The following is a 24,014-nucleotide window of genomic DNA, read 5'->3' as shown; positions in this document are numbered from 1 at the left end:
GGTTCCGCTGTACGGTAATCCCTCGTTTATCACGGTTAACTGGTTGCAGACACGACCGTGAATATCCGCAAAGTAGGATTCCTTCTTTATAAATGGAATATTTACCTTTTTAGAGCAGAGGAAACCTGTTTACCACCTTCTAGATACTGTTTTTAACATTTTTAGAGCTCTCCAGACATGAAATAACACCCCTGTAGTCACATTTACACTCATAGTACTCGAAGACAAAAGAGAAAATACACCATTTAAGACGCAAATAAGACTTTGTGCTTGTGTGTGTTGCCATAAATGTGTTCTGGTGCAAGGGGAGCGGAGTTCGGGGCCAGACAGGAAGTGACATCGGGGGTTCAGAGTTGAGTTTTATATTGGCGTGGGTTACGGCTAAAAACAGTAGCCTGTGTTAGGGATTATTGTGCCTACTGTGAGATGATTCAAACCTGCAATAAAAGCCTGTTATTCCGATGAGCAAAACTGGTGCTTGTGTGTCTCACCCAACATTACAGTAACTTTACTGACACCTAGTGACCAGTGTAGAATACTACATAGCACCACAGCGTCTGAGTGCGTCTTCTGAATGCCTTATAGTTGAACATTTGTTCTTTTAACCATTTTTATGCTTGAAAATGCTGAGTTTAAGCAAAAAATATGTAAAATGTGCTTAAATATGCAAATTTTGGACTTATAAGGCATGATTTAGTAATTAATGAAGCTGCAAAATCGTAATGATTGATTACTGTATTTGTTAGTCGCACACAGCTGAGTGGTGTAAGAAGTGGGATGGCTGGCTGGGAGGCTATTAGAGGTGTAGCTAGTTTGAAGGAGCCCTTTCCAGTGTTCCCTACAAGACTCTAATCTATCTGTGGCAATGGTTTGCGGGGGAGGGGCTGGTATATGACATCATCGTCCCATATGCATAATTGGCCATGATGCATGTCCTTTTTATTGACGCTGTTGGAGACAAAAAGTGAGCAAAAAGAGTGAAAAGCAAAAGAAATATGCTTAGAACTACAAATGAACTCTCTTTGGACGCTTCTTTTTGTGTTTTTTCCATGTGTGGGCTTACATTGGAGCCATCTTTATTCTTTGCGCACGTTTGCACACAACCCTGCGCTACCGCTTTAACTGTACAGTCAGCACAACACACGACAGCAGGACCCGCTGCTCGTTGAGAAGAGCGATACGTGCTTTCACGTTGGGGTCTCCAACGAGCGTCCAACAAGAACAGAAAAAGCCGCTACATTTGTTGCTGTTTTGGATAAAAATAACCTAGAGGGGTCTGAATACAGGCTAAAACTATAACGACAAATTCACAAAGTCGCCAACATCCATCCCTCCTGCTACGCCTTCTTATTCTCTGGCAGACCAGGTGTGTATGAGGTGTGTTCAAAAGCTACGATGAGTTACGATGCCATCTTATGTACGGAGTTGGAACGACAAGCTACACACTCAAAGAGTCCCATCATAATGTGTATAATAGGTCACAGGCAGTGACAAATCTATTTGTGGCAGTCCTTATTTACAAATCAAACATTTTCATAGATAGAGCATAGAAAACCAGTTTACAACCTTCTAAATATGGTTTTTAACATTATTAGAGCCCTCTGGACATGAAATGATCCCCTATAGTCACCTTTACAACTCGTATTACCCAATATCGTAGACATAATAAGAGAAAATAAGCCATTTAAGACATAAAATAGAGTCACACATGTCACCATGGGAGGCTCCAGAATACCCCCGTACCCTAGGAGGACAAGCGGCATAGAAAATGGATGCATGGATGTTAGATTTCCTTTTTTTTAATTCCTATTTTGTATAGTACTTCCTGCGGTGTAGATGTTGTCAGTAATGTAACATTATTGACACCTAGTGACCAGTGTGGAATGCTACATATTAATACCACATCTTTGAATGCGTATTCTGAATGCCTTATATTTGGATTTCACGTCTTTTGGCAATTTTTATGCTTCAAATTCCTTAAATTAGGCAAAAAAATACATAAGATTTGTTAAATATGCCTATTTTTGACAAATAACAGGCCATATTCAATGATTTATTGATTAATATATTATTAATAACCAGGATAGAGTGAAGCCCACTGGTGACGACAGTAATGTATTTGGGACAGCACTACACTGTACTAGCACCCAGTGTACACAGTACTGTGTACTTGGTCAAGTGTACCGACAGAAGCATTCCTTTTGAGACACAGCCCACATGATTGACGTTTTTCAGTTTATTTTGTCTAATACAAACATTGTTAATGTAATGCCAAGAGGTTTTTTTGGTCATATTTTGCCATCTCCAGCGGTAAGTGAGGTTAGCGGAAGTGAAATGGTTGCAGTCAAGACTTTTCCATCATGATTTCTCTATAAAGCTCCGTACTGCCATCTAGCGGTGAGGTCAGCGAACGTCAACACACGATTGAAGGACGGAAGATCAGCCAACGGTCGAACTCTGGGAAACCCCCTAATTCTCATCATGATGATTATACAATTATTTAAAAAAATACATTGAAATGTTGTAATGCAATATATATAATATAAATAATATAATATGAATACATATTTTCTTCTTTTTTTGCTTAATTAGTTCTAATATAGTTTTTAAAAAATGCATATATTTTACAATTATAAAAAAGAAAACCCATAATATTGAAGTTTATAATTGTATTTATATAGATAAACAACATACACATGTTCTTTTTTTAATTAATCTATTTTTATTTTTTTGAATTAATTGTATTCTTTTATCTTTCTTCCACAGTTATTTATTTTATTCTATGTTGTAAATATATATGGTTTCATGTTATGTCTGCACAGGAGAAGGCGCTGCATTAAATCTCATTGTACAAGTGACAATAAAAGGAATTCTAGTCTATCTTCGTATTCGTATTACGATATACTGACCAGGTGCATCTCAATACATCACAATAACATACAAAAGTTATTCTTTTGATTCTAGGAGTTCAGCTAAGACTAAAAGACCAATTAAAGGCTTTTTAAAGTTTGAAGTTGTTGCAGTTAATTTGCTGATGAGAGCGCAGAAGAGTAGATTACAATCTTTAACGTTTTGACTATTAAAAAAAAGAGATACAGAATTTGGGGTTTTTATTAGCTGACAGCTATAACCATCGAAGTGACTGAGAAATGAAACAATACATTCTTGAAATATTTCACTCTGTGTAGTGAAGACTTTCACATTTTTAACTGAATTACTGAAATAAATGAACTTTCTAAGATATTCTAATTCATTGAGATGCTTAATAACATTTAGTTCATTTCAATTATTTAATTATCATTATTTTTGTCTTCTTATTTATTATTTTGTATGTATTTATTATTGTATAGCATATGTTTATTACATGTGTCTGTGATGTTGCTGGGGCAGTTGAATGTCTGTCATAAGGCTTTCAAGACTGGACTTTGGAGATTGCTACAATGCAGATTTGAGACATAATAATACTAATTATCAATAACACTTTTTAAAAAATGAATTTTAAATCCTACAGAAAAAGTTGCTCACTGGCAGAATCCACTCAATAAAAGGCATACCAAGGTAGGTCCATTGGAAACGTGCAGTAACTACATGTAGCCAGAAGGGGGCGTGCCTACCCCTTGGTTGAACAGGAACCAAATAAGGAAATGACGTACTGCACACATGTCAGCTATGCTCCTAAATAGACAGTGGTCCTCCTGACACCGGGACGGTTGAACGTGACTTAAATAGGGTCAGGGGCTTGGAGCTCAAAGAGGTAAGAAGCTACATTTCCTTTTTGGTCCCGTAAATATCTTATTGAAATATCTTTTCAAGTGTGTTTATGGAAGGAGTTTAACTAGCTAACTAATCGCCTAACTAGCTCGGTTGCTATTCCATTGACGGTCTGTCATAGCAACTAGACATACTAGTAAGTGTGGTTCGAAGTTCAAAGTGCTCATCGTCACTTTATATGCAAGGTGGGTAAGTATGTTTTTAAGCTGTCAAGGTTCGGTCACCTGTGTGCTTTTTAAAGTAAGTCCAGTGGTATGTGTGTTTACTAGCATAGCATAGTGCGCACCTGTCACTTTAAATCACTGATGGCCAAAGTGTGGACAGTGGGCTATTTGTTGCCTGCAGCACATTCTAAAAATCCCCCAAACAACCACAACCTGAACGGGGAGAAAAAATGTAAAGGTGAATAGGAGGGGTTACTTTGTTTGCCACCTGTGATTGCTATTTTCGCAAGTGGTGAAGAATGGTACCTTGAAGCCTGTGATTGTTGTGTTCCAGCAGGATGGGGGACATATCAGGAGAGCCAAGCTTCTACTCCAATGCTGAGGGCTACTGGAAGGAGGTTCCACCTACGGTCGACGGCATGCTGGGAGGCTACGGAAACATCTCCAGCATCGATATCAATGGATCCAAGGCCTTCCTTCGCAAGTTCCTCGGCGTGAGAACATGTCACTCTGACAAAACATTGACGTCCAGTGCAGTTTTGCATACTAGTGTAATCGTGGGTGAGGGTTCCAACAATGACTAGGCTTGCCATAATAATCAATAAATCGGCGATAAATAAAAACAAAGTCGATAATTTTGCCGGCCTGGATCCACTGACGTGTTTGTTTTCCTCCCCCTCTACCAAACAGCCTGGCTGACAAGAGGGTTCACTCTGTGCATCTGTCTCAACACCTGGGCGCGTTGGTTCTGTAGCGGAATGAGTGGAGTGAGTGAGCCCTCCTGTCAGTCATTCAATCTCTTTGTCCCAGTGGGTGGAGGCGGGTTCCTCCGTTTATCGCGGGGGATAGGTTCCCAAAATAGCCTGCAGTGAAATCCGCCAAGTAGCCAACTTTGTTTACAATTATTATATGTTTTAAGACTGTAAAACCCCTCACCATACACGTCATACACTTTTCTCTGAACTGAACTGTGTGCACGTGCTTGCGTTAAAATTTCCCTACAATGCCTAACCTTCTGCACGCTACACTCCTCCACTCTCTCACTTCCTGTCACGTGTGATTTTTAAAAAAATTGATTTCTTCCCACTTACATGTTCTCTGCCGAGCTCTTATCAAATGCACTTCTGCCACCTTGTGGCCGTTTTTATGGCTTCAAATTGCTCTGAACTGAAATGCATTAGTGGAGAGTTGCGTCATCACCTGTTTTTGCCTCTCGCGCAAAAATAACGTTAAAGACGTACAAATACGTTGTTGGGATCGGGTGTTGGGGTTTAAACGTATAACTTCATCTTTGGTATTGAATGAGTTAATGTGTATACAGTATTATGCCCAGAATTTAGGACTAAAGTCGGGACACACAAATGCATATATTATACAATTGAATATGTGCAAAAATTTAAATAAAATTTTAATTTAAGTAAATATTTTTTTTTCATTAATCTTAAAATACTTGGGTAATTTTTTTCTTTATTACAAAATTAAATCTAACTTTTTTTGTATAATGTACAGTATGTGTATTATGTGTATATTTCCAGACTTTAGATACACATAGGCAAAATGCAAATATACATTTTAAATATATGCAGAATTGAAATAAAATAATTTAAATTTAATTTAAAAAATAATTTAATTTAAAATACTTTATACATGTATATGTGTGTATGTATATATATACATATATTTTAAATATTAGTTTTTGCTTAATTGGAAAGTTTTTTTTCTTTAGATTGTCACTTTTTTTGTATAACGTGTATATTTATAGACTTTAGGCACACAGACAAAATGCATATATTATATTCTTACTAAAAATTATTTAAATTGAAAATAATTTTTAAAATTTGTACATGTATTGATCTTATTTTTTTGTTTTAGTAGTTTAATATAATATTTAATAATATATTTAAATATTTCTAAAGTAAGTAATATGTATTATTATCACTGAACGATTAAACATTTTTGTATAATGTATGTACAGTATATGATGTGTATGTTATACGTCCAGGCTTTAGGGGACACCGTGCATGTGTCATCAAAACCAATTAGAGACAAGACACCTGTGTCTTGTGTGGTTTAGCAAAATACAGAAAAGATGCCAATAGTTCGTGTCGCAGCTCATTCAGTGCTTGTTGCTGCTGCAGGAAGGCGAGGGAAAGACAACTGCGGGTTGCGCTCTAGACTGCGGCGCCGGCATCGGGAGGATCTCCAAACGTTTGCTGCTGCCACTCTTCAAGACGGTGGACCTGGTGGACGTAACGCAGGAGTTCCTCGACAAAGCTAAGACGTACCTGGGAGAGGATGGTAAGAGAGTGGGCAACTACTTCTGTCTGGGCCTGCAGGACTTTGTACCAGAGGGTGGACGCTATGACGTCATCTGGATACAATGGGTTATTGGTGAGTCTAGCTGATTGGTTAGACATCAGACACGTACGTACACATGACACACTGTCAGCAAGGCATGGGCCGGTATGAGATCCTGATGGTATGAAAACCTTGGGCAAAAATATCACAGCTTCACAGTATAATAATTAAAGCATCATATATTATAAATAGATGTTATTTTGAAATATCTTTATTGAAAATAAATGTTATTTTCTGTTACTGTTATTTTTAAACGATATAATAGAACATGATGGAAGTGGTATTTAAAATAAATGCAAAATTGCGGAATTATTTCTAAATAGATTTTAAAAATGCAGTCTGCAGTGGTTCTTCCTGCAACTCACGTGACAAGACCATAAATATTTTCTTACCAATCAGTGGCTCAAAAAAGGTCACAACATAAATAATAATTTTAAAAACCCTGTAATGTTCCGTCATTATTTCATAGCGTTGTGAATGTGCAGGTCATAGCTTGTCCACAAGCGTTTTAGAGTTTCTATTCATTTGTTTTCATCACCATGTCATGTGATGTGGACTAAGTAGTTGATGCTTGTTCAGTGGAGAGTAAACGTTTTATACCATGACCATCCTCAGCTTCTGTCTTCTTCTGAATGCCATCTCCACCTTTGGTGACCCTCGACGTGAGTTAATGTCGACTGACAACTATGACGACAGCAGGGAAGTACCGGTGGAATGACGACACGTTCGCCTCCATTGACTTCTACCACTACTGCGCATATGTACAACAAGGAAACATGTTGAAAATAGAGTAAATCTTCTAAATGTGCATCCCTTTGAAGGAATCTTCAATGTTTTCACTTAATTATGTTATATTAGTGTATTTTGTGATTTACTATACGTTTTGAAGCTCCAACGTGTAGTGTAAATACGTGTTTGGTTACACTACAAGAAATTAAACGATGACATTTGCGGCATATTAGGTTATGATATTCATGTTAACACATTGAAACCTGTAACCGGCCCATGCCTTCTGTCAGCAATATATGAATTCCGCAATGTTGATAAATACAGTATAATGTATGGCACTGCACTGAATCATGCAATGCCAACTACAGTGGCTTCAGGTGAGCAGCACCCATCCTTATCGTGTCTAACACATCACTGCCACACACAGCATTTATTTAATCATAGCTCATTCTGCTAGATCTGGTGTGGCACTCCCTGGCTTGGACCCAGTGACTTCAAATAAAGAAAATTCCCATATCTGCGGCATTATCTGAACCTGCAGATTCAAACGCTTCTTCCTTGGCACACATGCCACCCCTTCACCACTAATGAACACCGTGATCAGTACATATCATCTCACGTTTGTGCGTATGTACATTGTAATTACAAAAATAATACAAGTAAAAAGTATAGTATCATTCATTCCTCTTAATGTAGGAGGCCTCGCGGAAGACCCAGGACATGTTGGAGAGACTATGTCTCTCAACTGGCCTGGGATCCGCCGGGAGGAGCTGGACGAAGTAGCTGGGGAAAGGGAAGTCTGTGCTTCCCTGCTTAGGCTGCTGCCCCCGTGACCCGACCTTAGATAAGCGGAAGAAGATGGATATTTACCATTTCTCTAAATTAGTATTTTGAAAATGATATTTTATTATTTTATGAAGGGACACATGCTATTCTTTCTTTCTGACTGTTAATAAAAAGTGAGCATTGTTATGTATTTCGTCCATGTGTGAGACGTTTGTGTCCTTCACAGGTCACCTGACTGACAACCACCTGGTGGAATTCCTGCGCCGCTGCCACAAAGCCTTGCGGCCCAACGGCCTCATCGTCATCAAGGACAACGTGTCTTATGAGGGTGTGGTCCCGGACGAGGTGGACAGCAGCGTGTGTCGAGACCTGGAAATAGTTCGCAGTCTGGTGGGCAGGGCGGGCCTGAGCATTGTCTACGAGGAACAACAAGTCAACTTCCCAAAGGAGATTTACCATGTCCACACCCTGGCCCTCCGATAAGACACGTCTTTCTAATATGCTGTGGGACGTTTGGAGTCAACCGTCATGTTGATGCATGGTGGGGTGTTCCCTGCATCCTTACGTTGTCTCATCTGACAGTATTTTTCCAGGCTTTATTTATTTTCAACACATTTACGTGCTTTTTTGTTTCTTTTTTTAAACCGTGACGTCACAAACCGAAACATGTCTGCAGACATGGAAGATGAGGACTTTTATAATTCAGCTTCCTGTTTGTAGCCAATGCTTGAATGTCACCTTGTGCATTTTAGACAGTGCTGAATGTTTTTCAAGGACATAAAAAGGAGGCGCTATCTGCTCAATAAAAAGCACACCGGGAGCCTTTTGTCTCTGTGCAGGTACTACATCTAACTCTAGTAAACAGTAAGTTCATCCTCACGATGCTGCAGTAGTCTACTACTGCAAATTATGACACAGGGCACAGCTGGTAGGTACTTACTAGAGTTTTGGGTACTTAAAAAAAAAATGTATTATTGATGCAGTGTCAGATTTGAAATATTCCTTTAAAGCTTTCAAATCTTTAGAGTGCATAGACGTGATATGATGGCTTCACAAGGGAACGTCAGAGCATTCACCTGCATCCACCACACATGGAATGTGGACTGTGTCGGTCTTGACGCCATCGGATCAGGACCAGGTCTCACTCTGGAATCGTCCGCACGTCTCCATGGCTGTTAGCATCTGCTCGGCGTCATCAGAGGACAGCCCTCCCTCCTGCTCGAAGGCCGCCATCAGTGCGTCACGCACGGCAGTCGGCATCTGCTTAGCATTCCTACACAGATGTAAAAAAACAAAAAAAAAACACGTCATCAGTGTTCAGTGATATGGAAATCCACAGGTTTGCGGAGAACTCACCCTGCTATGTAAAAGTAAGCGCCTTTATTTACAATAAGGTCCCAAATGAGTGCAGCATTCTCCCTCACACGCTGTTGTACATACACCTTTTCTTCCTGAAATGACACAAACACGCAGTTGGCAAAAAACACACAGACATACACACATACAGTCTGGACGCATAGGCAAAAATACCGTTATGAAAATACAATACAACAAATACAAAATACAATTCTTCATTTAATATATAAGTAAATAAAATGAAATACATATTTAATTGCACTATATATTTTAATTTATATTGTGATCTTTAAAAAGATTTATTTGGATTCAATCTTTTACTTTATATTATGTTTATAATATTTTTTTATGTAGATAATGCTAGGATAAGTGGCATACAAAAAAGATTATCAATGCAATTTTCTTTGTATATTTATGTGCATATCAGTGTTTCTCATCCTTTTTTTAACCAATGCACATATTTGACATAAAAATCTCACAGTAGAGCAAACAAAAAGATTGTATAACAAACAACAAATTTTTGTATGTATAATATGATTTAATAATATACATTTTAAATGGATTAAACTGTTTAAGTGATATTTTTTGTTTTTAAATGATTATAATATTAAATGATTCATTATGTATATTACTGTATAAATTACGATTATGTATATTTTTTTGTAAATATACTGTACTACTTTTTTGTATATTTATATGTGTACATCAGTGTTTCTCAATCTCTGTCGCGCCAAGGCACATATTTACATCTAAATCTCACAGCGCACCAAACAAATACGTTGTATGAATGAGAACATTTATTGTATTTAATATAAATAAATAGTATCAATACATGTTATTTTGAATGGAATAATTGAAATATATGTTTACACATATTGTGATATTTTGTATTAATTATAATTTTTACTATTTGTATATTATGTGTATTTCAGTGCTTCCCCATCTTTATTGAACATATTTTACATCAAAATGTCACGGCACACCAAACTAAAATATTGTACTGTAAATTAACATTTATATATTTAATACATATAATACAAATAGAATTGATAAATTTTCATATTTTAATTTATATGGTTTACTTTTAAATGATTAAATATTTTACTTTTAATAATTTAATTTAAATTAGTATTATTTTAAAATATTAAATTCATTAATCACTATCAATCAAATTATTGAATTGATCATTTTTATTTAGAAAATATCTAAATAAATAATTAAATCAATAAATAATCAATTTTTATGATACACTGCCTGCCATCTAATGGGAGAGTTTCATTGTTCTACCTACAAATATTCTGTACATTATTTGTAGTAAATAAATGATGACTTTGGGACCAATGAAGTGAAATGGGATCATTTGAACGATCACGGTGCAGTTGTTGAGTATCACTGGTGTGTTATTCTACATAGGTGCAGTCTCTAGCTGCACATTTCATGGGAGCCAATGGCTGTGGAGGTTCAGTAACGTGGGACAGGAAAGAAAGGAAGTTGTTATAAATCGTTTCGAGTCATGGGACGACCTGGTCTCGCGAGAAGGCAGAGAAGAGCATCAGCTGTCCAACTCTCATCATCTCCTCCCACTCGTTCCTGAAGTAGAAGTCTTTGGACTCGGATCGACAGCCAAAGAAGAGGACGTTGGCTGGACAGTGAGACGACAGGGGGGACACCTACATGACATCACGCTCAGAGACGGATCAGTCTTCAGAGGTCAAGTACTCACCGTTCTTACCCTCAACAGTCCTCTCTTGTAAAGCTGACCTGAAGGGCGCCACTCCTGTTCCCGGTCCCACCATGATCACGGGGGTGTCCTTCTCCCTGGGAAACTTCAGAGTTCCCTTCTTCACCCAGAGAGGCACATAAACATCTCCTGTAGGACAACGAAGGATCACATCAGGTCTGCTTTTACTTGTCTTCCCGTCAAGGAAATGAGAAATAACTTGAGGAGGAAATGTGGAGAAGCTGAGAAAGGAGTTAAAAGACGGGAATGACCTTTTGTGGGGTCGAGGGAGGCTAACCAGTTGGAGCAGAGACCTCTTCGTGGTTGAAACATTTTGGTTTTATATCGGACCACAGCTACCAGGACCTGCAGCCTGTTAGGGTGAGCCTGTCGAGAGGGAAGAAATTTGCCAGACATGGTCGTGAAGAGGGTTCATATTTCTGAAGCGTTGAGGTGAACTACCTGAAGAGAGGAGGCGATGGAAAAGGAGCGTGGTTGGATCTCAGGGATCAGATCCAGCAGGTAGTCCACTCGGAGTTGTGCTGTCGTGTGGGGGAAGTCGGCCAACACCTGCAGCAAAGCAGCAAGACCACTTGACATAAAAAAAGGTATTTGCATAAATCAAAAGCTGCCCCAGACAATCAGGTGACAAAAAACATGTAATCATGTAATAATATGACTTTTGAACATACAAGGATCAAATTCAACATGAAGGAACGTCAGGTCCACATTGAAGAGAGAAAGGGCTGAAATATTGAATGTTTGAACAAGATATCACACTAATAATAAGAATTATGGAAATATAGTCAACAGCTTAGCACATCTTGGAGTGCTTTTGGCATGTTTAATAACAAAAAATAATGAAGACATGTGGAAATTGGACATTTAAAATGAAGCTTACATTTATTGCTGGGATTTGGTTGAAAATGACATTCATTAATTAAGGTCCACTGTATTTTTTCATGTTTAAATTATTAATAATGTTGTACTCACTGTAGAGTTTGACTGCTATATCTTGTGAGCTTAACCCACAGGAAACCACAACCTTTTTTTTTTTAAACAACAGCACTAATTGATGTCATGGTTGTGTGATGTTACACGAATGTCACATTTACCGTAAAGCACCGTGTATAAACCGCACCCGTGTATTAACCGCACCCCCATTTTCAGACTCACGGTGGGGAAAAAAAAATTTTAGTTCATAAATGCTTGCCAACTCTTTCATCTCAAATCAACATGCGTAAAGGTACTAAGCAATTTCAAAAAGAAGAATAAAGAAGAAATCTGAACTTCGGCATCTACATCTTTAATATTATGGCTAAGCACAGATGAATAATAATAATAATAATAAAAAATCAAAATAAAGAAATTTGCAATTTTCAGAGATGTTTTGATATCTTATCTTTCACTGCTTTTTTTTTTCTCTATTATTATTTTACTGCATTGCTTCAGTGTGAATTTATTGTATTGTATTTGACATTGGAAGCTTAGGTTAGCTTCAGTGTATGTAGAGATCGTTTCACTGTGTGAAAATACAGACAGCCGTCAGATTAGTTAGTTGCATACACAAGCATTTTCAGCAACTGTACAGCAGAGGGCGCTAAAGTCAGAGCAACTGTCTGACCCACAGACGGCTATTCAAAATGGACTTCTCGTCAATTTCTGCGTCTGGTCACAGACCTGTCATCGTGTATAAACCGCACCCATATTTTTTGCTTACCAGTGGAAAAAAAGTGCGGTTTATATACGGTGCTTTACGGTACACACTTTTAAAATAAGCATCAATGCCGAAAAATACGCTTTTGGAAATTAGTTCGCTTGTTTACGTAACACACTGCCATTTTGGGGAAACCGTATCCTGGCGTGGTCACATGACTGTCACGCGACAACCACTCCAAAATGTTTCCTATACAGTAGATGGAATATTTTCGTAGTTAAAGCATAGAAGACCTATTCACGACCTTCTAAATATGTTATTTTTACATTATTGGAGCCCTCTAGACATGAAATAACACTCCTATAGTCACCTTTACACTCTATTACCCAATATAGTAGACATAAGAGAAAATATGATTCATTCATTCTTTTTCTATGCCGCTTAATCCTCATTAGGGTTGCGGGGGTATGCTGGAGCCTATCCCAGCTGACTTTGGGCGAGAGGCGGGGTACACCCTGGACTGGTTGCCAGCCAATGGCAAGGCACATATAAAAAAAAAAGACACTGTAAAAGACATAAATAAGACTCGTCCTCATGTGTGTTGCTCTAGATGTGTTCCAGTGTTAGGGGAGCTTAGTGGGGGGGTGACAGGAAGCAATGTTGGAGGTTCAGAGTTGAGTTTTAGCTTGGCGTGGGTTACAACAGTAGCCCGTGTTAGGGATTATTGTGCCTGTTGTGAGATCATTCAAACCTGCAATAAAAGCCTGCTGTTCAGGCGATCAAGTCTGGTGCTTGTGTGTCTCACCCAACATTACAGTAACATTACTGACACCTAGTGACCAGTGTAGAATATTACATACCACATCTTTGAATGTGTTTTCTGAATATTTGTATGTTACATGAATTAGTCAGTTTTATGCTGAATTTAGGCAAAGAAATATGTAAAATTTGCTTAAACATGCATTTTTTTAAAATTACAAATAATAGGCCGTATTTAACCACAAAACCGCATGATTTATTAATATATATATATATATTTTTTTAAACCATGTTAAGAGTGAAGCTGCGAAATTGAGCTGGGCAATTGCGTGTATAGGACACGCCAAGTGTTATTTAAAGTGTTAAGTGTACAACAACATATTACTCTTAGTAATTTAAAATATATATATTGATGATCATAACGATGAACTTTGGAACCCTGAGCTCACACCTCCAGCACAGTGCGGCGTGGTCGGTTGCAGTAGCTGTGCAGCTCCTCCTGGCCTTCCGCTGAGCTGAACTCCACCAGCTTCTCATGCTCCAGCTCGTTGGTGGAGAAGGTGGAGAGCAGCTCAAAGAAGGAGCGTCGAGGCACGGCCGCAATGTCCAGGTAGCTCTCCACCAGGTAGCGCACGGTGCAGGGATGACGAAGCCTGCTGGGGACTGAGCACACAAGACAGGTTGAGCTACGTCACATTCAGCACACACAGCTCCAATGAAATCTTTTTTCTATGGTGATTGCTACATTATACAACTGTTAAGTGTTAATTGGTCACGGTGTATTTCTTTCAAACACCTAAAATGTCTGAAAAGGAGCAGGAAGAAACCGTTTAGTTAATCCTATCCTAGTTTATTGTGAATTTCTCGAGGCGATGAATAAAGTGTCTATCTATCGCTCATCATTCATTCACACCACGCGTTTGACATATTCCCACTTGTGTTTACATCTCATAGGAAGAGAAAAGAACAGAATGTGTAACAATCTGTCTATAGATCACTCATTTATTCATATTTTATTTATTCAGCATTACCTACTGTACAGTATATTCTGTATTTATTTATTCATCATGAAGGGTATCCCTAAAGTCTGGGCATAAAATAATATGCACATGTAGTATACATACATTATGCCAAAAAGCTGAATTTAATTGATAATTCATTAAAAATAAATGTAATATATTATGATCAGATAAAAATAAAAACATTATTACAATACTTTTGTTAAAAATGCTGCTGCTAAATGGGTTGCCAGAGACTGCAGACCTTCAAGGGGAACTGTCGTCACTAGAATCCATGAAGTGTATGAAAAGGCAACAAAGTTGGCCCAGCTGGCCAAAGCTACGTTTGTTGTACTGACAGGAGACCACTGGACAGCAGGAAGCAACCATAACATCCCCGAGGTAACAGCACTTCTGATCGGCGATCGCTGGCGGTTGCACTCATTTGCTCTAGGTGTAGGATAGTGCTCCAAATATGACGGCAGCGGCCGGGACTCTGCCATACGAGCACTTGCCGTGTGTTGCGCACGTGCATTGCTGTTGCATAGTTGTTCAAGTTTTAAAATGCTGGTTTGTTAAATATTTATTTCCTAAAACACCATACCTGTGCTACGTTCATCTCAAAACTAAATTCAAGCCAACTGTAGTACTTCAATAGGTAAATGTGTGATTAATCATGATTAATCACAGGCGTCGTGATTAACTTGATTAAATCTTTTAATCGATTAACAGCACAAATTATAATATTTCATGATAAAAATAAATACAATTATAAATACAGTAGACGCCCCTACAACGTAAATAATCAGTTCCGAGAACCTTTATGTTATAGGGATTTTATGTTATACGAAGCGTAAAATGTAAATAGCCTAATCCGTTCCAAGATCTTCCCAAACTCACCCCTTTGGCACTTCAAAATATTCAAAGTCCACCAAATACGGTGGGAAAATATAAGAAAACGTTAGCATAAACATAGTAGAGTAACATTCCATTATAAAATAAGGTAATAAATAAGATTACTGTAAATGAATAAAACTGAAAAACAAAAACAATCCAACCGTTCACGAGATGTCTTGATCAGGAGCGCAAGTGGAGGCAGGAAGGAGGAGGAGGACTAGCCTGAGTCGAAACGCGACTCAAAGAGTCTAAGAGTCAGCTGGTCTCACAGACAAACGCACACGCACTACACGATAATGCTGCGTGCAAAATTTTAATTTGTAACTTAACTTAATTGTTTAAGTTGGTTTTGGAGGACTACGAAGAGGAAGGAGGTTGAAGGGACAAGCCTGTCTCTCACAAACTCACATACGTGCTGTATAACTCAGCCAATGAGATGAGAGCGTAGGTGGTGCCCCGATAATCAGCCAATGAGATGAGAGCGTAAGCGGTGCCCCGATTATCAGCCAATGAGATGAGAGCGTAGGCGGTGCCCCGAAAATCTGCCAATGAGAGCGTGATGCGTCAGAAGGCGTCACCAAGTGTTAGTGTTAGTGTTGTTGCACCGACTTGAGGCATTAATAAAGTTGATTGAAAAAAAAAAAGACTTGCACTGACTTGACGCTTTGTTATATGGAATTTCTTCTGTAATACTGTGAAAGAAATTGTTTCTATCAGTGTGAAGGGTTTGTTATGAAAATGTACTAAACACTGTTGGAACTGGACATAAATTAACCAGCAATATAATTATCACTCCTATATCATAATAGTGTTCAAGTGTGTTGCCCTGTGGGAATGTCTGTTTTAGGAATGCAGCGGTGACCTAGCAACAGAGAAGATGGCGACTCCTGGCGCCACCTTGTCTGCTGACTCCAAGGATGCAGTCGCATACTAACCGATGTCCTTCGAGGCTGTGCTGAAATGTGCTTCATACCACACATGTATTACTGATAACTGCCACAGAGACGCATACACATAGGAAAAGACAAGTACAGTTGTGCAGCTGCGTTGCTCAGCCCATCCCTGAGAGTTGCACAACCTTGTAGATAGGGAATATACCCAAATAAAAGCGAGAGCTCAGAGAAAGTATTCAGAGCGGTTTGGGATGGCAACTCTGGTGCGTCCCTTCTGTTCTCCTCGCGAGTAAAAAGACAATCTTGGCTGATGTGAGTCTGTTCCTTTGAGTAGTTATACAGTCCAGTACTTGTCTTGGTTATCTGCAAGGACTTCCCTGACAAATACAAAGCAAAAACTTTACATAAATTCTTTATGTTCAGTGGAATTTATGTAAAAGGAGGTTTATGTTATGCGATGTAGTACTGTACATTAAAAATAGTACATACTGTATAGATTCTGAACACAGTTTTATGCAGACAGAGGAGGTAGTAAGTGCTCCAGAACTTGGACCACCTGTAGGAATGAGTTGCACCAACTGGCAAGGCTTGATCAACCTCCATTTCTGTAGAAGAGCTTTATATTGCTGACCCATTTTGTGGTCCCCGAAACAGGCCTGTTTGTATAATGATTTTTTTTTTTTTTTTTTTTTTTTAACTTACCTCTGGCACTTCACCTCTAACCTTTGTACCATTTCAAGCTATTTGTTGGACTTGAACGACTTGAATTTCAATAAATAACAACAGGAAAAATTGGGGTGTTGTAAAACTTTCGACCGATGGTGCATATATACATATATTGTTATAATTGTATTACAATAATAATAATATGCATTTTTGCCTGTCTAGGCTTTTGGGAGAATGTTTGTTTGTTGTTATTGCTGCTGTTATTGTTGATTATTTAATGAAGTTATTGTTTATCATATATCCTCAACTTATTTATTATACAATGTTTCTGTCAGTATTTACTCCTTTGTTTATACTTTTATTACTAAATAAACCCTACAAAAGTCTATTCATTTAAGTGTCACATGTTTTTATCCTTTTTTAAAAAAAATAAAATTGGTAGATATTAAACACAGGAAGTGAACAAACCATCACTAATTGCTAAAACACAGAGAAGGGGTAGGATTAAATAGGCTCCGCTTCTTCCTACTCCCTTTCAGACATGTTGAATTGTGTAAACGTGTGACGTACTTCCGTCTAAGTTTAGTGAGCATGTTTGAAATGATCTTAGCCATTACCGTGATCAGTACCGGTCACGTGAGTAGAGTGAAAGATCACGCCTACCTGCACAGCCTGATGTGGTTGCAAGAGTGAATCTGGCCTCTGGATCTAATCTCAACAATTGACAGAATTGCTCGACGTCCTCTGGTGCGTTGCAGGGGCGCATCATCACCACGTCACCTGCAGTAAAACTACACAAAAACTGTGCTTTGAGTAATGAGGTAGGCCAATACAGCGTGTCGCATGTGCAGCACTCTCTGAAACACTAACTCACAATCAAACGTCAGCTTTTATTTTTGCACTTCACAACAATCGGACGTGACAAAGTGGTTTTATAAACCCAGTGGAGGTGTTTGCTTCAGCTGCGGTTGGCTAGATGGTCATGGAGATTGAGGTCATTCATAGGAACGCATGAATTCTTCTTCTCTTCTTCTTCTTATTATTATTATAGTGAAAAGCTGAAGAGCAGTCACACATACGTTATTATGTTCCGCACCAATTTATTATGATTATTCTGCTCTGTTGTTTTACGTCCACATTGCTAAACCCACTCAAACCATTCCCACATCCAAATGTTCAGCTCATTCAGAACATACAGGCTATGTACTGACACACCCCAAAAAATCTTTATTTTCCCCAAATTCCACATTTTTCACAACACAAAATTCCCAGTCATCATAAGAATTCTGACTAGGGCTGCAACTAAGGATTATTTTCTTAGTCGGTTCATCTTAAGCTTGTTGTTTCGATTAACTGAGTAACCAGTTAGGCCCTAGATCAGGGGTGTCCGAAGTACGGCCCGGCGGCCATTTGCGGCCCGCGGCTGTGATTTTAATCAGCCTGCCGCCAGGTTAAAAATGTTATTTAACAAGGAAACTTAAAAAAAACAAAAAAACAACAACAGCAGCAACAAAAATGGGGAAGAAAAAAAATTATATATATATATATATATATATAAATAAAATAAAATATTAAGAGAAGAGTTGTAATCTAGCAAGGAAAAAATAATCATAATTATTTAATCATAATTTCATAACTATCGTGTTTTAAGTAATAGTATGAGGAAAAATGTCATATTAGCAGCATGACGTTGAAATATTAAATATGATTTTTTAAAAGTCAAAAACAATAAATAAAGTTGCAATTTTTGGAAACTTAGGTTGGGGGAAAATTTATAACATGGGAATAAAGTCAAAATATCAGGAGAAAAGAAGTTGAAATATTAAAAAAAAAAAAAAATCAACAGCAGAAATTTTACCAAAGTAAAGTCAAAATATTACGAGGGAAAAAAATCGATTTGTAATTTGAAAAAATATGAGAATAAACTTAAAAATATCATTTCAGTAACAATGTTGAAATAAAGAAAAAATACACAATTTTTTTAAAAGCTATAAAGTTAGAATTGCGAGAAGAAAATTTACAAGAGGAAAGCTGAAATGAAACAGTTGTAACATTTCAAAAATCAGCAGAAATGGAAAAAAACAGCTGTAATTTTACAGGAATAAAGTCAAAATATTAGTCACATTCGAATGAAGAACAGGAGTGCCAATTTTACAAGAATAAACTCGTATTATGAAAGAAAAAAACGTCATTTTTAGTCGCATTTCACCTATATTACAGATGTATTACAAAGGTGAAATGCAGTTTTTTCTTGAGCTACATATACTTAGCATATCTCAATGCGTTACAAAATATCAAAGTGGCCCTTGCATCATTTTTCAGTATGTGGCCCTCGCTGGAAAAAGTTTGGACACCCCTGCCTAGACGAACCAAACGTAAGCAGTCAGCAGTTTGGTCTGCAACATGTCAGAAAAGAAGCAAAAATGTCCAAAAATGTCAAAAGCCGATGTGTGTGAAAATCTGTTTTGCCTAAAACACAGAAATAATAGGTCTGCTTTCATGAATGAATGAGGAAATTTTATTTTTTTATTTTTTTGAGAGGCTGACATCACAGGGTCCCACGTTCCCCAAAATCCCACATGTTCCAGAAGACAAACTGCCATTCATCTTGACTATCACTGCTACTACTTCCGTTTCTCCACCCACTCAAACCATTCCGACACCAAACTCCTGTTCACGCTCCAAAAAATCCTGGTTTTCCACATTTTCCAGCCAAAGAATTCCCTCTCAAATAAATCTAATTTTCACATTTAAAGAGTCCCTGACATGATTCATCAACTTTGCTTAAATATGTTACATATTGCTTGTAATTATCTTCGACACTGGCAGGGGTCACCAACGTTTGTCCTTGTGAGAGCTACTTTTACAAAATGAAAATGGCCAAGAGCTTGTAACATTTATTTTCAGAGCTTATTTTAAACCCAAACAAAGCGAATATGCTTGTTTTACCAGAACATGAACAAAATGCTGGTGTCCACAACTCACATTTTGTATTTCAGAATGCATTTCTTTCTACTCTTCTTTCATTATTAAAACCTGAATGAAAACCTGAATGAAAAGCAGGCTTGCGGGCACCTCATGTGGTCGTGGGGGGGCTACCTGGTGCCCGCGGGCACCACGTTGGTGACCCCTGTTCTACATTGTTCCGTTCCTGAAAGCGACTGGTAAATTTGCAAAAATGACATTTATAGTTGATGGTGCCAAGTAGGGATGTCCCGATCCACATTTTTTGGCTTCCGATCTGATCGTTTTTTTTTTGGTTGTTTGTTTTTTAAATATTAATAAGCTTTTGTTACAAAAATGAATTTGTGGAACTGAATATGGTTATGAAAATAGCTCTTCAAAGCATTCAAAATAATGCAGTCAAAGTATTACTTTTTTTTTTTTAATTACACAGCATGACCAACAGTATTGTTTGGTTTTTGTAACAAACCTCTGTGGGTCAGGTCCCTAATCCAATAAAAGATCCAATAAAAGATGAAACTGAAAAAAATGGGGGTGCAAAATACTTTTAGGGTAGGAGTAATCATTTGACATGGTTGTACTGTAGATCAATTTGTGGTGTGACTTAGAATATATTACTTTTTTTATATTAGTGAAATGACTATGAAATCCATTTTATTTTTTTCCCCAAATTCTGTTTTTCTGTTTTAATTTTTTTAAACTCAGTTTTTTTTTAAATCTTTTTCATTTATTTTACCACCATAGAGTGTGTGCTCTTTGGGTTAGTGAATAATGCAAAAATCCTTCCATTCATTGATGCAACACATCATTGGCCCATTTTGTCCAGTAATTGAGAAATGGATGTAGCTTAGCTAACTTTTCCAATGGGATGTCAGCCTCAGCACACATTGCTGCAAAATCTTCAACAAACTGTGATGCCCGCGCTTGTGGTTAAGGAAGATGGCGCCAAAGATGTCATTCCAATCACGTTATTAATGTAAGATATTTTAATGACACCCTTATTTTGTTTACACAATTAGACAAATGTGACAAAGATGCTCTTATTTTGAAGGCCAGAATGTGTTGTGTGTGTTGAGAATGGCAATTGACAGTTGATACGAGCAACAACAAACGTGCCTCTCGTCTTTTTTCACTCAGAACCTGCACGTCATCAGCGGGCATTGTGAAATTGTCCTTATATTAACGCAGTAAAACACAACACGGTGAAAATATACTCATTCAGGCTGATTTGTGCGCACACACGCACACACACACACGCACACACACAGCTGCACTAACTAAACTAAGCGAACCCCGCTAGCTTCCATTCACGCTCGGTAACGGAGGAATTTCACACAAGGTTTTTTGTCGCTGTTTCGACATGTTTAGTAGTGTTTGTGCGGTCCCTATTAGAAGCAACCAGAGCGGCACTTCCTGTGCAAGCTCCCTACACGCTTTACTGCACCTACCATGTTGGAGTGTGGCTCAGAGTTACGAACGTGATACGGCAACTGGAATGGACCGATCTCATGGCAGAAGCCGATATTATCCGATCGTCACAAATACAGCGGCTCGGCAGCCGATCCCGATCCTCAAGATCAGCTCTAGGCATCCTTGGTGCCAACCATGATAAAATAGTAGTCATGCCAAACGGTTGTGTTGCTGCTGGATGTCCACAATATCCAAGTGATACTGTAAGTTTGTTTTCTTTTCCAGAAGAGGAAGGTTTAAGACAACAATGGAAGAATAAGCGCAGAGAACAAAGACTGACGGCTTGTTTCTGTATATTTTTCATCAAAATAGTAGTCATGCCAAAAAGTTCTGTTGTTTTGCAGCGAACATTTCACTGATGACTGCTTCGAAGGAAGACCTTTACAAGAAGCATTTGACTTGAAGGTACAGTATAAACGCATTTTGAAAAAGCATGCTATGGATTTTACTGTATTATCGGAAGAAATCCTGTTTCTCTCTCAGAGCTCGGAAATATCTTGTCTCGTGCCTCGTTAAAATGTCTTCGGGCATTGGATACTGTTTATCATTTTGCACTACGCTTTGTTACTGGTTGTGGTCGCCTCACTTACCACTGTGAGCTGTAGTCCTCCTTGAACTGATAACATTTTGGGGGTGATACAAAATTTTCCCCAAATTTGCCCTTTTCCCTACAACTACTTATTATTACCTGCTACTACTGCCACATTTCTCAACCAATTCAATCCATTCCTACATTAAACTATTCAACACATTCAGGCTGCCTATATTTATATTGAAAAAAAATTCTAAATGTTCCCAAAATTCACACTTTTCCGTAAAACTGTTATTACCTACTACTACTTCCACATTTCTCAACCGATTCACCTCATTCCAACATCAACTCATTCAACAAAGTCAGGACATTAATGCTATTAGCCACGGCATAAAAATTCCCACATTTTTCCTCCGGAATCCAAAATGCCTTTGAGGTAAAGAGTTCTAGCTACTTCCACGTTTCTCAACCGATTTAGACCGTTCCTAAGGCAAAGTTCTCAACTCATTCGGGACATTTAGCCTTCCTGGTACATATTATGCTACGTGTTAGCAAGCTTGCATTTTAACATTAGCATAATTTTTTTTTTATCCATTTTCATACTGTAGGTAGGTTCACTTCAAAAAGCTGACCCGTTTCTGTCACAAACAACTAGATTGAAATGAATGTTATTTTCGCACATTTCTCAACCCATTACAACCACGCCAGCATCAAAACATTCAGGCTCACAAATTTCCACGTTCCCAAAATTCCCACTTTTCCTGTAATTCCGCATTTTCCATACAGAATTTTAGTTTTGCTCTTCAGCTCTCACACTCGATTTCCACACAAATTGCCTTGTCTAGTTGGGAATAACGCAAACAAGAGCATTAAGAGAGCAACATGCCAATAAATAAATAAGTGGGTGTGATCTACAATCCGATCAAAGGTTCAAAAGAGGTCATGTTCAGACCCAGAAAAGAATTACATGGATGCTTTCTTTAATTATTATAAGTTTTAGTCTTCTAAATTCTAAAGACCCCACTTTGGAAAGGCTGACCACATCTCTATATTCCTTTATCCAACGTACAGACAACTTCTCAAAAAAGCTCCCCCTGTAAGTACAGCAGTTAAAGTATGGAATGAAGAAACTGATCAAGTACTTCAGGACTGCTTTGGCTGCACAAACTGGGATGTGTTTAAAACTGCAGCGGGGAGGGAAGATTGTACTGTTGATTTGGATGAATATGCTTCTGCTGTTACTGGCTACATTAGCACATGTATAGAGACTGTTACCACCACCAAGTATTACAGAAAATACCCTAACCAAAAACAGTGGATGAACTGTGATGTAAGGGCTAAGCTACGTGCTCGTTCGACTGCATTTGTCATGGGCACCGCTGATGACTACAAAAAGGCCAGATATGACCTGAGGAGGTCCATACGGGAGGCCAAAAGACAGTACAGACAGAAGCTGGAGGGCTACTATTCCACCTCAGACCCTCGGCGCATGTGGGCGGGGCTCCAGCACATCACAGACTATCGACAGCAGAGTAGCGTAGCCACGTCCAGCCAAACCACACTTCCAGATGAGCTGAACGAGTTCTATGCCCGCTTTGACACCCAAACTTCTGATGAGCAGAGAGGGTGGCTGAACCTGGGGAGCACACAGGACGCACCTCTCATGGTGACATCAGCTGATGTGCGCAGGGTTCTAAACAAAACAAACCCACGAAAAGCAGCAGGCCCAGACAACATCTCAGGACGTGCACTTCGGGTTTGCTCATCAGAGCTAGCTGATGTGCTTGCTGACATATTTAACCTGTCGCTTGCACAAGCATCTGTACCGACCTGCTTTAAGTCCACCACCATAGTGCCCGTACCCAAGAAGAGCAACGTGACCTGCTTGAATGACTATCGCCCTATAGCACTCACTCCTATTGTTATGAAGTGCTTTGAAAGAATAGTCATGACCCACATCAAAAAGAGCATCCCGGCGGCAACTGTGGACCCTCTACAGTTTGCATATCGCCAGAACCGGTCCACGGATGATGCAGTCAACACTGCCATCCACACAGCCCTTTCTCACCTACAGGGCCAGGACACATACGTCAGAATGCTATTTATAGACTATAGCTCTGCTTTTAATACAGTCTGCCCCCACAAACTCACAAATAAGCTCCTCACACTTGGCCTGTCTCCCTCCCTCTGTAACTGGGTGTTTAACTTTCTCACAGGCAGACCCCAGTCAGTCAGAGTCCACAACCGCACATCCAGCTCAAGAATTGTGAGCACTGGGACCCCACAGGGGTGTG

The 24,014-nt window shown here is 38.6% G+C and overlaps 2 protein-coding genes across 5 annotated transcripts in view; one reads left to right on the top strand and one right to left on the bottom strand.

Annotated features, from left to right (window-relative positions):
• Positions 1-24,014, bottom strand: part of ndor1 (NADPH dependent diflavin oxidoreductase 1) — a 50,825-nt gene that overhangs the window by 20,801 nt on the left and 6,010 nt on the right. The window contains exons 8-15 of one of the 2 annotated variants that reach the window (XR_008566492.1): positions 17,418-17,545; positions 13,752-13,963; positions 11,347-11,454; positions 11,157-11,271; positions 10,888-11,034; positions 10,688-10,806; positions 9,165-9,259; positions 8,885-9,081 (exon numbers count right to left, since the gene is read on the bottom strand). Coding sequence is in view for 1 of the 2 variants with exons in the window: in XM_054756716.1 (XP_054612691.1) it covers positions 8,937-9,081; positions 9,165-9,259; positions 10,688-10,806; positions 10,888-11,034; positions 11,157-11,271; positions 11,347-11,454; positions 13,752-13,963; positions 17,418-17,545 (1,069 nt within the window). In the remaining variant the exon portion in view is untranslated. Of the gene's footprint in view, positions 1-2,750; positions 9,082-9,164; positions 9,260-10,687; positions 10,807-10,887; positions 11,035-11,156; positions 11,272-11,346; positions 11,455-13,751; positions 13,964-17,417; positions 17,546-24,014 lie in introns of those variants that run through there. The other variant, XM_054756716.1, reaches the window with a different exon arrangement.
• On the top strand, positions 3,573-9,354 carry ntmt1 (N-terminal Xaa-Pro-Lys N-methyltransferase 1). 3 transcript variants are annotated; one of them, XM_054756719.1, is made up of 4 exons: positions 3,573-3,754; positions 4,270-4,429; positions 6,074-6,233; positions 8,035-9,354. In XM_054756719.1, the coding sequence occupies exons 2-4, from the start codon at positions 4,274-4,276 to the stop codon at positions 8,289-8,291; spliced, it is 573 nt and encodes a 190-aa protein (XP_054612694.1). In that variant the 5' UTR covers positions 3,573-3,754; positions 4,270-4,273; the 3' UTR covers positions 8,292-9,354. The 3 variants fall into 3 exon arrangements, with proteins under 3 accessions (XP_054612694.1, XP_054612693.1, XP_054612692.1); XM_054756718.1 differs by having other exon boundaries at positions 3,578-3,754; positions 4,273-4,429; positions 6,074-6,326; XM_054756717.1 differs by having other exon boundaries at positions 3,584-3,754; positions 6,074-6,326.

The sequence above is a fragment of the Dunckerocampus dactyliophorus genome, chromosome 17 (assembly GCF_027744805.1).
Source record: "Dunckerocampus dactyliophorus isolate RoL2022-P2 chromosome 17, RoL_Ddac_1.1, whole genome shotgun sequence".
Lineage (NCBI taxonomy): Eukaryota > Metazoa > Chordata > Actinopteri > Syngnathiformes > Syngnathidae > Dunckerocampus > Dunckerocampus dactyliophorus.
The sequence above is the reverse complement of the archived record's forward strand: the minus strand, read 5'-3'. Positions and strand labels throughout refer to the sequence as shown.